At 41.9% G+C, this 16981-nt stretch overlaps 1 protein-coding gene across 4 annotated transcripts; it reads left to right on the plus strand.

Annotated features, from left to right (window-relative positions):
* Positions 1 to 1271: 1271 nt before the first annotated feature.
* On the plus strand, positions 1272 to 16233 carry LHX9 (LIM homeobox 9). Of its 4 annotated transcripts, none has more exons than XM_077824459.1 (6): positions 1272 to 1293; positions 2013 to 2131; positions 3850 to 4052; positions 5158 to 5513; positions 11339 to 11541; positions 16128 to 16233. In XM_077824459.1, the coding sequence occupies exons 2-6, from the start codon at positions 2015 to 2017 to the stop codon at positions 16182 to 16184; spliced, it is 936 nt and encodes a 311-aa protein (XP_077680585.1). In that variant the 5' UTR covers positions 1272 to 1293; positions 2013 to 2014; the 3' UTR covers positions 16185 to 16233. The 4 variants fall into 4 exon arrangements, with proteins under 4 accessions (XP_077680585.1, XP_077680584.1, XP_077680582.1 ...); XM_077824457.1 differs by lacking the exons at positions 1272 to 1293; positions 16128 to 16233 and adding exons at positions 9948 to 9953; positions 12800 to 13057 and having other exon boundaries at positions 2015 to 2131; XM_077824458.1 differs by lacking the exon at positions 1272 to 1293 and having other exon boundaries at positions 1958 to 2131.
* The last annotated feature ends 748 nt before the right edge of the window (positions 16234 to 16981 follow it).

Below are 16981 nucleotides of genomic sequence, written 5' to 3' on the forward strand. Positions count from 1 at the left end.
ATAGCAATTACTTTCCTATTTAAAAAAAAACAAACAAAAAACCAAAAACAACAAAAAAAAATTGATTTCCATCCAAAAGGGCTAATTACATTACTTACAGTAAATAGCAGCCCTGCTGTCCAGGATCTAGTGTGCCAACAGAGAAAAAAATACCGGCTTATTTCACTTGATTGGCTCCATCTTTGTGTGAAATTGTGTTTTATGAGCTGTATTCTGGCACTGGTAGGAATGTTGCAACACTCAATCTGCAAATAACATTCATTTCAGCGGCTTGGGGCGAAAGAGAAGGGAGGATTTGGGGGTTACATGGGCGGGGGTGGGGAATCCCTGTTCGAAAGGAAATGGGGGCTGAAGGGGGTGTTTTCACGAGTCATGCTGGAGTTTAGGGCGGAAGGCCCCTAAGGGAGCCAGGGGAGCAGAACCGCCGCCAGGAAGATCCTGCAGCAGGGATTGAGGTGTCAGGAAACAGCCTGCAGCTGTTGCAGAGAAAGGCAAGGCGGAGAATGGTGTGAAAAGTAAGTGGGGAGAAGCGAGAGCTGGCCCAGACTGGCTGTCCCACCCAGCCCCCGCACGCAGCGCTCGCTGACACCGGGGCAGTCAGCTGAAATCCCCGCTTCTCTCGGGGGCTGTGGTCCCCGGCTGCAGCGCTGCTCCGGGCAATGGTTCCAGCGCGGGCTTCCTCCCTGCCCCATACCCCCCAGCTCACGGGGCAATCTGGGGCTCCGGCTGGGCTCTGCTTGCACTGCGAGGCTGAGGGCTAAGGATGGGGGTCTGCCCAGCGGGACGTTAACACGGCTGGAAGTTTAAACTTCACCAGCGGGTGCAGGGGGGTTACTGATCCCCCGGCGGCTGGGCAGGAGCAAGGTGACTGGCGCTATCCCCAGCTTGTGATCTCTGCCCGGTCTGCGGCTAAGTCTTCCACATGGGAGCCGGGGTCCACCCGAGACGAGGGGGGCTAATTATCCAGCATCCTTTCTGTGGACACAATAACGGGGGGTTGCTTAATGCTCTTTGGTTAATTACGCTGCTAGCAACGTCCAGCCGCTCCCCAGGATAGTAACCTCCACCCTACGCCTACAAAGGTGTTCTCATTTTCCTGCCGCCACCAAAGGGCCCAAAGGGGGGTGAATCTGGGGTCTGTAGGCGGCCCTGGCCATTCAGCACCGCCAGGGGAGACAATAAACACTGCAAGATCCTGCACTTCTATGGGTAAACTGGGGGTAGGGGGGGCCAGGGGGAGAGACCCACCAAAACAGTCCAGCCGCAATTCTCAGCTCAGCAACCCTGCACAGGGTGCTCTGAATTTCCCTTGTCCCTGTAACACGCGTTAGCTGGGACTCCTCTCTCTCTCTGTATGTGTGTGTGTTTTTGGGGTGGGGTGGGGGTATAGATCCCACCATCCCCAACTAGCATGTTTGTCACTGCTTGCCTATCACCGGGGGTTGAGAGGAGGATGACAGGTCTTTGTTGTCTGAATAAAAATCAGTGGTAGCTCTAGGGAGAGAACTCCTCCTACTAAATTATCAAAAATGGGCTGGCTTTAGTCTCTTAACAAATTGGACAGAGCTCCGGAAAGCAGCAGTCCCCAATCCAACCTACAGGCACTGGGAACTTTAAAGCAACCAGGGACTGCTGAAAATAGCACTTCTTTTTGCTTTCTTTGTGTTCAAAACTATTTCCTTTCCCGACCGATTTGGCTGCCCCTAGTTCCAAGTCTCTTCAGTCAGGAGCCCCCGCTCTCCACCGCAGTAACAGATTCTCCTGCTTGGTTTTTGGTTTGTTTGTTTTGTTATTCTTATTATATTATTTTTCCTCTCCCCCTTGTTTGTTTTCTGCACATCTTCAGGAAGCCCTCGGTGCTTGTGCAAAGAGAAGCCACTATTGCAATCTCCCCCTGCCTGCGCCGTGCGCCTTGGTGTAGACATTTTGGATGATCTAAAGACTCTGGGGTCTGTATATGGAAATAGTGGGGTGCAGAGCAGAAGAAAATACTTGTCCTTTCCGTCCCCCAGCCATGCTTTTCCACGGGATCTCCGGAGGCCACATCCAAGGAATCATGGAGGAGATGGAGAGGAGATCCAAGACCGAGTCCCGCCTGGCCAAAGGCGGACAAATGAACGGCCGGGAAACGGTAAGAAAGAAGCTAGCACCCCTTTAAAGGGAATCACTGCAAGATACGAGCCTGCATCCTCATAGACACAGTCTGGGGGAAGAGAGACTCTGCTTCCCTCCCTCCCCCGTTCCCTTACACCCCTTAAGTTTAGAAACATTTCTGAGGCTCACGTTAAACACCAATGGCTCTCTAATGGAGTCTGTTATGCTGGGAGGCTGAGACATGCATTCGTCTAATATTTGTGTGTGTGTGCTCGTCTGAGTCATAAGAGGGAAAATATTTAAAGTTTCATAAGAGGAACACTTTTTAACTCATTATAGCGAAGCAGACCTCTGACTCCTGCATAGTTTTCAGTGGGAGCCTGGCTTTCTCATTTATCAAGGGGCTACAGGCCGGGTTTTGAAAAGGTGCATTTTACCCTTAGCAGCCCTGGCACTTTCCAAACTGGACTGTAGAAATCTTCGCTGCAAAATTGTTTGTTTTCTTCGGGGCGAGGGGCGGTGTTTAAAGTAAAAATGTAGCTTTAATGTTTGAAAAGGGAGCAGCCCTGCTGAATGTTATTTCTTCGGCCACATTGTCTGGAAATAATCTCTTTTCTTAGCAAACGAGTTGTAACCTTAGCAATGATAACACCCCACGTCTGGAGAAACGGTCCCCTAGCTTCATGCAATATCTTCTGCAAAGCGAGCTTCTGCATTTCTCCTACTTGTAGGACTTCCGTTGAGCACTGGAACACAAAGTAACCGCCTGGGGAACTGCTCTACTGCTTTGAGCTATTGGGTTTCCCTCCCTTCTCCTATTAAATAAACTCCTGAGGGTTTTGCAATGTGAATTCAACTCATCCCCCCAGTTGTTACAAAAAGGAAAGACACTGAACTGCGTTTGCATTTTCAGCTAAAAAGAATTCGGTGATAAGAACAGATGGATTTTTTTTCTTTTCCTAAAACAAAACAAAAAAACAACTATTTTAAGTTCATGTTTGGGGGGTTATTCTGGTATGTACACTATTCCTCCATCTCCGTTTCTTATTAGTGGGATTTCTTATGGAAAACAGGCCAACAGACACTTGAAAACGTTTATTAATGAAAGGAAAAGGCAATAATTTAAGGGGAAAAAACCCTCCCTGTGCATTCTTTTCATTAGGATCACTCTCCAACATTTTGATTGTTCTCCATTAATTCTTCATGGACTATTTTCCCTTCATTTCTGCTCTAAGAGGGCTATTTGCATTTAGAGGAGGGATTTTAAATAGTTTAAGTGGTATTCAAATTTAAACAGGAATTCGAATTGGGAATGTCTCCACTGATGCAAATTTCTAGGGCAGCAAGGCGATATTTTCCTATTTATAAAATACTCACTAGTCTGGATTTCCTACCACCAAAGGGTGCAATTTTAAAACTAACGGGGAAGCCAGGGCCAACTCTGTAACTTCCCCAGGACTAGAAAACAATCAGTTCTCGTGTCCTAGTGAGGCCTAATCACCGGGCTATAGGTACTGAAATTAAGTTACATCATTAGAGAAGGTTTGATGGGCTAAACACCCAAGTCGTGTCCCCTGGGGAGGTAGCCTGGCCACCTGAAAGGCCAGAGCAAATGCAGCCAGTTCGGTTCCAAACAGCTGGGGGTTCTTTCTGTGAGCCCAGGCTTTGGTTCTTGCGGCAGTCCCAGTCCAAGCATCACACCGCCCGCTTGTCTTGATTTGCTTTCTCATCCACTTTTGTGTGGTTGTTTTGCAGAACATGCCCCCAATGAGCCCCGAGAAGCCTGCTTTGTGTGCTGGTTGTGGAGGGAAGATCTCAGACAGATATTACCTGCTGGCTGTTGACAAACAATGGCACCTCAGGTGTCTTAAATGCTGTGAATGTAAACTGGCTTTGGAGTCAGAACTCACCTGCTTTGCCAAGGACGGCAGTATTTACTGCAAGGAGGATTATTACAGGTACAGCAATCAGTCCCTACGGGTTCAAATGCCCAGTCCTTCCCAGAATAGCAGCAGCCAAACCACTCATGTCCAGCTCGGGATAGCTTCTTAGAGGCAGACTCCTCATATTATACACGTGGCTTTAGGGCAAGTACATCAAATGTGCCTCCTTTGTAAATCTCGCACGTGTAAAATACGGATCGACATTTTCAAGAGACACGATGTTAAAGCATGGTAAGGTATAAACAACAACAGGAGACAGAGTCCCACATAGTCTAGGTGCTGTGGGATCGCTGCCAAAGTTTCAAACAAAAGTTTCGCTCTCGCTGTAGCGTGTATATTTCTTTCCCGTTTCCCAAGAGCAGGGGTCACCCTCCTGAACTGGCCAGGTATCTAAGCTAATGGTAAAGCTCAGGAGAGACACTGTAAAGAATAGCAGAGGCAGCTCTTATTGGTACAACAAACCATCCTTTCTGCTAAATCAAATCAACTCCTTGCAGCTCACGGCTAGATTTTGAATTCTCATCGGCCAGCGGCTCTAGGCAGGCAGAATTCCAGCAGAGCGCAGTTTCGTGGCTTGCTTGATTTGTTTTGATTTTCTGTTTTTTCCCCACCGTGCCCAGTTCTCTCTCCCTCCCAGCCTCTCAGTCCGGTTTAGGGTTTAAGGAAGGAAGGGGAAGTGAGAACAAGTTTTCTCCCAATGCTGCTTGTTTATCTTTATTAACGCTAGTCGAGATTGTCAAATTTTATCTAGTTGTCAAATAAAAAAAATCCAGGCAGAAAGATCAGTTTCCTGAAGAAAATTAAAGTGGACTATTTCTGGCCCATTCTCCTTTTCTCATACACAGAGTTTCTAACAAGCCCAAAGAGTTTACATTGGCCAGGACTGGGGCTTCAGGAGAGGCCTACGTTGAAGGCCGTTCTCTGAGGGTTGGGTAGAAAGGGGTCCAGCTGCAAGATTTGGGGAGCAAATATTGTTAGGCTCTCAGTTCAGGAGCAGAACTGGGTGGGGGGGAGGAAGGGAGAGGGGATGTGATTCAAGTCAGGGGAGCTGGGCAGCACCAGGGGGCTGGGCAGGACTTATCACGTTTCTGGTTGATGCCCACTTTTCTGTTTCCTTCAGAAGGTTCTCCGTGCAGAGATGTGCCCGCTGCCACCTTGGGATCTCAGCCTCTGAAATGGTCATGAGAGCCAGGGAGTCGGTTTATCACTTGAGCTGCTTCACCTGCACCACCTGCAACAAGACTCTGACCACAGGCGATCACTTTGGCATGAAGGACAACCTGGTTTACTGCAGGGCCCATTTCGAGACCCTTTTGCAAGGCGAATACCCGCCTCAGTTGAGCTATACTGAGCTGGCTGCCAAGAGCGGAGGGCTGGCACTGCCTTACTTCAATGGCACTGGTACAGTCCAGAAAGGGAGACCCAGGAAGAGAAAAAGCCCAGCTCTAGGAGTGGACATCGTCAGTTACAACTCAGGTGAGAACAGGGCCCTGAACCTTCCGCTCCACAGAAAGGGGCCTTCTCAGGCTCCCCTCCCCAGCCAGGCAGTGTATCTGTAACTCATCCAGGCCAAATCTTGCTTAACCATTGGAAAATCAAACACACAGTCTTCTGAGGGTTGGAGCATTTGCAGGAAAGCGAACAGAAGCCCTTCTAAAAAGCTGTCTTCCTCTATTAATGTCAAATACCCACACAGTCACTTCCCAGGGTGAAGACAACACCCCCGCCCCCGCCCCCAAACCCAGCCCTACCTCTCTGTAGGAATGTGGGAGATGTGCTTGCTTTGATTGTCTCAAAATCAAACCCTCCACCACTCGGACCCCAATCCAGGGTCACCTAAACTGATCAACAGAATATAACTCTGGAGGAAACATGTCTGATTTCCGTAGGCCTCCACGTGAATCTGTAGATACTCAGTTATTGTAACTCATTCCTCAGGCTGAATATTTTCCCGTTTTGCTGGCAGTTTTTTTCCCCTATCCCCTCCTCCGCCAACAGCTCCCTAGAGCGGGGCAATAAGAAGCAGATTAACTAACAAACGGCGTGTCTGTTCCGTTCACAATGAAAGGAAGGGACAACAGCTGAGCTGGAACAGCGTTATTATCTGAAACGCTTTTAACTTTAGTACCTTTGTCACCCAAATATCAGAACTATTTCTGCGCTAGAAAGCGCCACGGGCCCGAATTAAATCGTTTCAGGCAAGTCACACGGAGTTCCACTAACCTGCAGACGAAAGAATTGCCCGAATTTAAACCGAATTTAAAAATGACCGATCCCCAAAGAATGTTTGTAGTGAGTCTCCATTTATTCGTGAAATTGCCCTGTAACAGGGAAAGAAAGGTGTGTGTGTGTGTGTGGGGGGGCTGTTAGAGTGAGCAGCTTTGTGTTTTCCGGGGTAGGCAGCAAGACGTTTAACTCCCAGTTGAGCTGGGGGACGGAATTTTGGGCGGTGACCTGCAGTGTGCCTGGGAAAGGCTAGGGCTGGTGTGTCCGTGTCCTGTAGCTGGGGGTGCTCAAGGGCTCACAACTGGGCTCAATGAAACAAAGCGGTCACCGCGGAGGGGTGCACAGAAAAGGGGACCCGGCTATTTCAGTTGGAAGAAACTGCTCTGCGCGCTATAACAACGCACCAACTCCGGCCTGCAATTCCTCCCCCGAGTTCACCCCATTGCCACGGAGACGCAAAGAGTCCTCCCTCTCCCTTCCCCCAGCCCGCACAACCCAGTCCTCCCCGGGCGGCCACTTCTCTTTGGGGCGGTTTTGTGAAGAGGGCTTCAGTGTGGAACTGCTTAGCGCTGTGCGAGGCTATTTCAGCTCCTCTGATGCGTGGCCCTTGGAGCCAGGGCAATCAGTGCATTAATTGTTCTTTGTTAATTGAAGATGACATGGGAATCCCTGGGCACTGAGCAGTTCCTAATCAAGTCCCGAACGGCTCTGACGGAAGGGGAACCTGTAGCCCGGTCACCCGCTTCGGGATTGCGAGCCAGGAATTCAGTTTGGGTTCCATGTTATTCCTTATTCGCATACAATCATCCGAGCTCGCCCAGACCTCTCGAAACCAAACATTTAGAAGCCATTCCCTGTGATAATTATGCTCACAAGCCTGGGGAAAGGCGAAAAAAATAGACTACAGCAAAACCCCTTTGAATACTAATGGGGGGGGGGGGGCGAAGTGCAACGCCTTTATGAAGGCAATGTGGTGTTTGCGTTTGTATGTTAAGTTAAAAAGTCTTTTCTTTCTTTCTCCGCCTCGTCCCCAGATAGTTAGCGGGGCCACTCTCTGCAAAGGAGCTTAAGAAGCCGCATCTAGGACTAGGAGACAAAACGTAGCTCACCCAAATGGGAACGCAGAGTTTACACGGGGGAATGTCTGAGTAAAGCGAAGCTACTTCGGACCGGCTTCTTTCGAGTCAGTCGAGATCAGACACCATAATTTCTGTAGCTTTAACGTCATTTTTTTGTGGGGGAAGACTATGAAAAGCCAGTGCTGGCACGTGGTCTTGAGAAAGTACATTTTACAACTAAACTAAAGACGGTCTAGCGCTGATAATTCCAACCATTGACCAATTTAACACTCAAGAAAGCCACAGAATCTCTGATGCTTATAGAATGACATGAAATAGATATAATTGTTATTTGAAAGAAAAAAAAACACCCCTGCAGTAGGCAGCCATTTAAAAAAAATACATTTTTCCTCGTTCGCCTTTGGCTTCACGATTGAGAACTATTCTTTTATGTAATTGTCTCCAAAGGGTAACGAATCTAAATAGAAATAGACATAGAGGATTCAAAGCGTGAATTTAGAGCAATCGGAAAAGTGGGACACTTACACTTTCCAGAAGCAGGAAAGAGTCTAAAAGGCAGTCTTCTAGGATATCTTTCTCTCAGATATTAGCCACAACATGTGCTGGCCTTTTGCATGTGTTATTAACGGTTTAGCTGGAAACCTGGGTACTGATTCTCTAATCTAATTCAACACAACAGGATAGAAAGGATGAAGTGAAAGTATTTTGTCAGGCAGGATGGATTTGGTTTTAGAAGACCTCACTAAATATCACTTTCAATTGTATGTGACAGGGAACAAAAAGGTGTTTTCCCCTTGGTGGTATTTCATTAAATTCTGTACGAAAGAAAGCCAGTAAGTTTTTTCCACCTCTAAAATATTGCAATTCCAAGTCTGTTCCCACTTTTCAAACTCCAAAGTGTTCAAATAGCTAAATGAATGTGTTAGTGACCCCTAGTGGCATCTGTAGGCAGGCATATTTCTCAGGTAAAGGCTGAAAACTCGTTTAAGAACTATGTTTATCAGAAGCCTGATCATTACTAAAGTCAAAATATATGTCTTTAGACCTGTTTAACTGCAATTTTAGACCCTGATGGGTTCCTAAACGTGGACACTAGTGCTCAGTGATTGTTTTGTCTCTTAGCTGTAATTCACTGTGAAAACATCTCTGAACACTAGAACATAACTTAAACATTTCCATAACGTATTTGTGCTAAAACTTATCAAGTTTCGGACTGCACACTGAAGGTAGGCAAAGGAATCTATTTGTTGTGTTAAAAGCTAGAGTGGTAACTGACGATGAAAGAGTCTCGGAAGAGGGGCAAAAACTTACCTTTCCAATAAATCAAGATGCTTTCTTAATCAAAACACATATATCATCCTATTCATACTGCAAGGTGTAGGACATTATGGAAACAACCCAAACTTCTAAAAAATTGAATTAAATGTGTTGCTACCCCTGTTTCAGCAAACAATTTGACCATACAATGGAGAAAAAGTTTATTCTCAAACAAGATTATATGAATATTGCTTAGATTATGTGTGTATGTATGTGTATATAGTTTATATATTCGCGCACACATAAAGAGGCAGGAGAGTGTTGTGGCTAGGCACTGGAGTAGGCTCTAGGAGAACTGGGTTTTGTTCTTGGCTCTGACACAGCCCTCTTTTGTGACCTTGGATGAATCACTTAATCTCTTTGTTTCTCTGTTCCTCAACTATAAACTGGAGACCTAACAATACTTCAGAGGGTTATGAAGCTAACACCATTAATATTTGTGAGGGGCTCAGATACTACAGTGATAAGTGTCCTATAAATAATTTACTTGATCCATATTAGCTACCATATGTTAGAAATAATTTCTATTTTGAGAGCAATTGTGTTGAACAATTGTCCAAGGGACAGAAAGGTCATCACATCTGAAGAATGTAAATTATCTCAAAATAAAGGCAATTTTTCTTTCCCTAGGGCAATGTTTTGCACAGCTATTGCTCAAGAACTCAATCCCTTATGGTGTGTAAATGTAATCACTTTGCAAAGTGTATTTGGTGAGATCTTGGCAATGGGAAGTGTATTGTGCTGGCCACTAAAAAAAAAGGATGGTGCAAAGAAACATGCAGGAATGTATTGCCTGAATTTTAGCTATAGACTAGTTTTTCAGGCAATAATGTAAGAGTTTAAGCCACACAATGCTATTTCAGCCATTTAGAGAACAGACTGGTGTAATTATTATATAAATTGAGATTTTCAAAGGCACCTGAGGTAGTTATGAGCCCATGTACCATTGACCTAGGCACCTTTGGAAAAGCCAAGCCATAATAAATAAATAACTGCTCAGAAACCATGTGCTATAAGAGGCTTGGCTAGACAGTCAGATAAATAGGCATTGTTGCCGCATAACTTGAATGCTTTAATAAAAAATGGCCTGTGATTAGCTAAAATAACTTCTTAGAGCCAAATTTTGATATCCTTGTTCACCATGAACAGTATTTTACCACTCAAACAGTCCCATTGAAGGAAGTAGGACTGCATGTGGAATAAAGTGTTATTCAGCAAGAGTAAAAATATTGGAAACCTGGTCCTAAGTTACTTCCAAGGTAATTTCCACGTCCAGATGGTTTCAGAGCTGTCAGTTTATTTTATTTGAAAGTACAGATATTACTATAATTGTAGCTAGAATCGCTTCCATCCTGGGTGAACATTCACCTGATCCTTTGTTTATGTGTTTCGCAGCTACCAGATGTAACTGTAAACTTGTCTCCTAATTCAGTAGGGAGCAGAGCTCTGAGAAGACTTGAGCTTCTTATTTTTGGGGCAGTTGAAAGCTGTTTTGCCTCTTTTTAGCACTGCAAGTCTCAGAGGTTCTACTGACTGATGCAATGTAAAGTGCTAACTGTGTGCTTTTCATATATGTGTGTGTGTGGGGGGGGGACACTGAGAGTTGGCTAAGACTAGTTAATAAATCCAACTGTAGGGAAGTAGACTAAAATAAATTCAAATGAAGAATTAATGAAGCCAGGGCTAATTTACATGGTACATTCTTTACAATTTTTAAATTAGATTTTTTAAAATTCATGTTGTTTGTTCTGTGGCAATCAGATTTGCCCTCTGTGTGATTGAGCTAGCTTTGTAAAATATAATCCTGAAAATGATCAGATTATTTTTCAGGCCTAAAAGTAAAACATGGATGACTTGGTTATTTTTCTTGGTATTTGTCTCATTCCTGTCCCAAGCATAGGCAGTGACACCAGATACCTAGCACTACCACTGGCCTGGTGTGCAACTCACACCCGTGAGGCAGTAATCTGCAATATATTTGTCATGCAAAGTCACATTAACAACTTTAAACATCATCAAATCAAGGCACATCTTCAGCTCTGTGGTCTGGTAAGTTGGCCATTCTGCAGAATGGTCTATGTAGGTGCCAATATAGCTGTGGTAACACTGCAGGCACCAACCCCCAACGTTTTTCATATAAAATTCTAGGCAGAATCCAAATGCATTTATTTTGCGTTTTATCCGCAAATGGTTCGGTATTTATACTTGTCAAAACAAGCCTTCCCACCTAATGCTGCTTTTTTTTGCCTGCTGGTGATTTGGGAAGATTCAAAATGTTGGTTTGATCTTTACTCTTCTCTCAAGCGAGGGCGGTTTCAATGAGTGAAATTTTAAATGATTCTTTGGAAACATAACAAAACCCTTCATCACCAGAGGGACCTGAAAATTAATGCCAAAGGAGTGAAACTTGGCAGGTCTGCCCTCAATATACTGTTTCCTTAGCAGGTGTGAGCCTGAGGGATATAATAAATGTTAAGAACGGGAAAAGGCCATCCTCCTGACCTTTATTTGTAAATCTAAATACCACTTCATGCCCATCCCGACACCATATTAGTTCAGTCCCCTCTTTCTTCTCCAAAAAGAGCGTATGATTCTGGAAACTTGCCTTAGTTTTATTTACTACAGTATGATGCATGATCACAGCCAACTCCTTGTTGTGTCATGTTATTTACTGATCAGGTTGTAATGAGAATGAGGCAGATCACCTGGACAGAGACCAGCAGCCTTACCCCCCCTCCCAGAAGACTAAGCGCATGCGCACTTCCTTCAAACACCACCAGCTCCGCACCATGAAGTCCTACTTTGCTATCAACCACAACCCAGATGCCAAGGACCTCAAGCAGCTTGCCCAGAAAACGGGCCTGACCAAGAGAGTTCTGCAGGTAAGAAGCCACCATCACAGGCTTGACAAAACTCCCCTCCCCCTGCCAATACAATAGTATCTCCCTTATTTAGACTGTTATATGTATATCTCTTCTTCTTAGTATAACATTGCTGTGTCCCTAGAAAGTGTGCAGAGAACTTAATGGGTAAAGTACTAAATGGCAGGAGTGCCCAGTGTATAGCTCACCACCCAAATTCAGCCCACAGAATTCTGAAATGTGGTCTGTGATCACCTTCATTCTTCATACGCAGGAACTATCTCCAGACATTGCAAGGGAAGCAGTGCACCCTGGGACTTGTAGTCTCTAGGTGGTAACCTCTATATTAAGGGGATAGAAGCAATCTGCTCCATTTTACATAAATGAGGTACAGCCTTTGGGCTCCCTTTAAGTTGTCTTTGTGGCCCTTGGTTGGGCAAAGTCTGGTTTCCCTGGGATATGGCAAACAAGCTTTGGCTGATATGATCCTCCAAGACCAGATTGCTCCCTTTCTCCATGTCTATCCTTAAGGGCCTCCATAGTAAAGTCAACAGTTAGTCACTCCCCTACCTAAGATACGCCCCCAAAAAATCACAGTTTGAAAAAATAAATAACTGTAAATCCCCTCTCATTGTGTGCTAGCTCAGTGAAATTAAAGTGAGGTATGTAGTGCTGTGTGCAGTGTGCAGAAAGAAGGCAGCGATCAAGGCAAAAAGAGAATCTATTAGCATTAATTGCTTGTCCATGTTACATGTCACCTAAAACATTTAAAATGAACCCACAGCTTTATAGGGAAGAGGACTAGGAACCCCTTATTAATAACCAGTGCTATAGGGGATGGTATCAGTTTCCCTTTTTAAGTTTTCAGTCTTTAAAAATGGTCACAAAAGTTTACCAGCCCAAGCACAAAATCTTTACTTTACGCATCCTTTACCATGATGACCTAGGTAATGGAACAACACCCCCCACCCCAAGGATATGTTACTTGCCCATCAGAAAAGTTACTCTCCTTGGATGAGTGGGTGAGTAGACTTCTGCAAGGCTGCTCTAAGAGATCCTCATCATGGGCTTCAATGTTCCATTAATCAGCACCCACAGTGTTGGACCTAATGTACAGATGCCTTTGTATGACGGAAATGAAGCAAACTGGTAGTAAACAAAGATGTAGAGTTACTTAGATGATTTGCCAAACAAAAAACAAACATAAAAAATACATAAAAGCAAAAACAAAAACAAAAAGCAAACATCGGTAAAGAAATCAATTGGGATTGGTTTGCAGGTTTGGTTCCAAAACGCAAGAGCCAAATTCAGAAGGAACCTTTTGCGGCAGGAGAATGGGGGTGTCGATAAAGCTGATGGCACGTCACTTCCGGCACCGCCCTCAGCAGACAGCGGCGCTCTCACTCCACCCGGCACTGCGACCACTTTAACAGACCTGACCAATCCCACTATCACTGTAGTGACATCAGTGACCTCTAACTTGGACAGCCACGAATCCGGGAGCCCCTCACAAACTACCTTAACGAACCTTTTCTAACATTTGAATATTTTTTTTATTCTTATTCTTCTTTATTATTATTTACAAGACTCTTTATTTTTTTTTAAACAAACCCACAAAATATTTGGGAAAACAAACAGCTTGGTGTGTAGCATCTGCAGCCACTTGGCAAATGAGTTTGCAGTAATATGTCTCCATTACAAATGAACATATTTTGTCTATAAAATGTATTTGGATTTTTTTTTAATTCATCAGACAATTGAAAGGAAAGTTATGAAGCATTCTAATAAGTGCCTCTTAAAATTGTATGTTACTTATTTCCAGAATCTTGGGGGGAGGAGAGGGAGAAGGAAATTATATTCCCACTCTGATAATTGGAGAAAGCCTCTGACAGTTCATTTAAAGCCAATAGTTTGCTACTCTAGGATTGTATGTGCATTTATGGAGTTTCAGAGTCCTAAGTCTAACTTTATTTTTATAATACATATTCAAGTTTCATACTATGTATTTTTCACACCTACAAAACAAATCAAATTAGGAATTGGAATAGACAGAGGCATTCCAAGTGTCAATGCTTCTTCTTCTTATTCTTGTATAAATATTAGTTATGAGCTTGACCCTGTATTCATTGAGCACCCAAAATTCCCACGCAGGTCAATAATCTCAACCCTGCAAGACATTCATCCATGTGGAATGTCCATTGACACCAATGGGAGTAGGGCACGGATGGAGGATTTGCAGGATTAGGCTTAATGGGAGTGGTGTGTAGGTAAGGACTGCAAGATCGGGCCCTTGGTCTGTGAATTCTGCATTATGCACACCAAAGGCCCTAATCCTACAAACGCTTATGCTCCAGAGTAACTTTTCTTATGTAAGGAGGCTCACTAAGGTATACACCAGAGGAACAATTCAAATGAGGAGTCCCATTGATTTCAATGAGTTTTCTCATATGAGTAAGGTTATTCTGTTGCATGACTGTTTGTGGGATTGGGCCACAAGGCTGAATAATTCAATATAAGTTTTAGTATTGCCGAGGCAAAATTTCATTTTTTCCCTCTCTGCCATAAATGCCACTGATTTTAATTTAAAAAATAAATAAATGAAAACAATTAACTCTATATGGCCCTGATCCTGCACTATTAAAGCCAATGGGAGATTTATCATTAACTTTAGTGAGTGTAGGATGAAGTTCTAAAAGTATACATATGTTTATTACTAAGGCAATTCTCGATGAATTAAACTTTTTCAGGGAAGATGGAAATAAGCAAAATATAATTTATTAAGATGTTTAAGGAAACTGATTTTAGTACATTTTATTCATGCTATTTTGAATTTATTTTAGATGTTTCATGAGATTGTATCAGACACTTTGTTTAATACATGAACTTAAATCTTTAGTACATTAATATTTCTAATATATACTTTAATTTTTTAACTTTTGTATAAAAAGAAAAAAGCATTAGAAGAATTCCTATGAAATTTGGAATTGGCAGTGGATAGCTTTGAGGCAGATAAACTCAGAACACCTTGTGGATGCTGATCTAAATACATTTCCTAGTTTACAATAGCATTTTTTTTCTTTTTTTTTTAATTTTAATAAAACTAAAAGTCTGAATGGTCTGGGCAGTGGTGAATGTTCATTTGTTCCCATTTATTGTAGTTAAAAATAATTAGATTGTGGAAAGTCTGAGACACAAAAACAAAAAAAAAACAGTCAAGATCTACATCTTGCTTTTAGTGGATTGTTAAGAATAACTTTGCACATAGAATCCACTTTTTAGACCCCATCAAATCTCTCTTTTGGTGGTGAAAGTGGCTATTTAATATATTTTAAAGGTGTCTTTTTTGGCTGTATAAATGTGTGGTTACATATTGACAGTTCACTGCCCACATTAAAGTGCATTATTGTAACTTTGCTCAGGGTTTTTAGAAAATTAGCACAGAAAAGTAGCTTATTTTTTAAAAAAAAGATGATGGAAGAAATGTTAACACTGTAATAGAAGAAAGGTGTGTTTGCCATTATATATTTAGCAAGTATGGTTATCATCTTCTATGGAGCTTAAATCTTGACTTTTCCTATTTCTATAATCTTATGGGCATTTACCACTAACCAGACCAAACAACCTTGGTAAGGCTGATATCTTTATTAATACACTTTTACAGGTAAAAATATTGATACTTATAAATTTTGTTCTTTGACAGAACAATATATGGTACTATAGATCTACTTTATTAAGTAGACTAATTATAACTCAGTTCTACTATGTGCCTTATGATATAACTTGGGAGTAAGTTTGTGAAAAATCAGGATATATGTGTTGTTTGTTAAATTAACTGTTTTAAGCCCTTTTGACACCTCACTAGTTTTGTACTGTTTTACCTCTTATTTCTGAAACTCTTTTTATGGTGTATCCTGTTAGAGGGGACAAACATGTCATAGAAAGCAGTTGTGCACTCTTTCAGATATAGTTGATAAATTCAATAATCTTATATATTGAGCTTCGTGTTTATAGTACAGTAAGTGGTCTAGCAAAATTGTCCATGTTTCTTTGTTTATTGATAAATGCATTGTATAGAAACTATTTCCCCTAAATATTTATGGACCAAACAATTGTGATATATCCTATTAAATTTGTGTGAATAAATCATTTTGGATCCAAGGAGTTTTATTTCCCATCAGTTTTTTTTTTTAAATTTAAAGTCTACCTGTATCTATGTGTCTGCATTTTTATTATGAATGAATGAATGAATGAATGGTGTTAAACATGGGAATGCAAGCTTATAAATGTGATTTCTTTTTAGGTTTTCACTTTCTTCATAGTAAATGTACTTACCATTGATGGCGCAACTTAGGTTTTAATTTTTAAACCCCCCCCCTTTTTTTTGCACATGAAAAGTAATGCCCCACTGATTTGATATTGCAACCTTATCTTAGGATTTTAAAAATCAGATAACTAGCAGCTACAGTAATTGCATGAAAAATATAACAAATAATTATGAAATGAATCAAGATTTAATGCTAGGTATATTGAACACAAACTAGAATTGCAGACCCCTAAAAGCCAGGTTGCTCTGTAGTTTAATAAATTGTCACTATGATTTCTTTCAGGGAGAACAAATCTTGGGGCATTACAGCCAAACATCCCGACGTTTGAAAATTCCCTAAAGTATTAAAAGAAGGGGAAAAGTTTGATCGGAAATCCACTGCAGTGAAGACAAAGACAATATTAGGTTATGATAATCATATATTTAAAAATTTATTGAGCCAAAAAAAATTAAAAAATAAAATAAAAGACTCAAATGTCATTTCCTGAATGTTAACAAAACATATGTTATTTTATGGTGTTTAATTATCAGAACAAAAGGCTTAAACAATTTGTGTGGTATTAAAAACAAATTCAGAGAAACTGTGTATAAAACCAGAGCAACCTGGCAGCAATCTACCCAGCCCATATTTGAAGACAATTCTTCCTAAAAACAAATTAAAAATCACATTTGTCAAGCACAAGTACTTGTAAAATAAAATCCAAATGCATTCATTCCACCTGCTTGCTAATGTGTATTAGTCATATCTGTTAAATGGCATATTGTAAATTCAGAGAAAAAACTTTTCACTCATTTAAGATCATAGGGATCAAAACCAAGTAATTTTAGTACGATTGTTTCTGGCTTCTTTTTTTAATAAAACAAAGAAATCTGCATGCACTTTTCCATCTGTCACCAATAGTGTACATTTCTGTATGATGCATTTTCTCTTTGATGTTTCTTGTACAATAAATAGCTTTCATTAATAAACATTTTATTTGATGCAAACATAGTTAACTTTATGTAAACTCATAGATAACTGTTGAAATTAATTTAAACTCATTTTTTGAGAAGAAGCAGTACAGTACATTTCCATCATGTTATATATAGAAAACCAAAAGAATGAGGTGGCAATATTGTTGCAAAGTGTAAAATAAT

This window comes from Eretmochelys imbricata, chromosome 8 (genome assembly GCF_965152235.1).
Source record: "Eretmochelys imbricata isolate rEreImb1 chromosome 8, rEreImb1.hap1, whole genome shotgun sequence".
Classification (NCBI taxonomy): Eukaryota; Metazoa; Chordata; order Testudines; family Cheloniidae; genus Eretmochelys; species Eretmochelys imbricata.

Excerpts from the sequence above, each read along its gene's own strand:
- LHX9 (XM_077824456.1), top strand. The coding sequence starts at position 1,958 with ATGGAAATAGTGGGGTGCAGAGCAGAAGAAAATACTTGTCCTTTCCGT. Across the intron at positions 2,132-3,849 it reads AAATGAACGGCCGGGAAACG|AACATGCCCCCAATGAGCCC; the intron begins GTAAGAAAGAAG and ends GTTGTTTTGCAG. Across the intron at positions 11,542-12,799 it reads TGACCAAGAGAGTTCTGCAG|GTTTGGTTCCAAAACGCAAG; the intron begins GTAAGAAGCCAC and ends ATTGGTTTGCAG.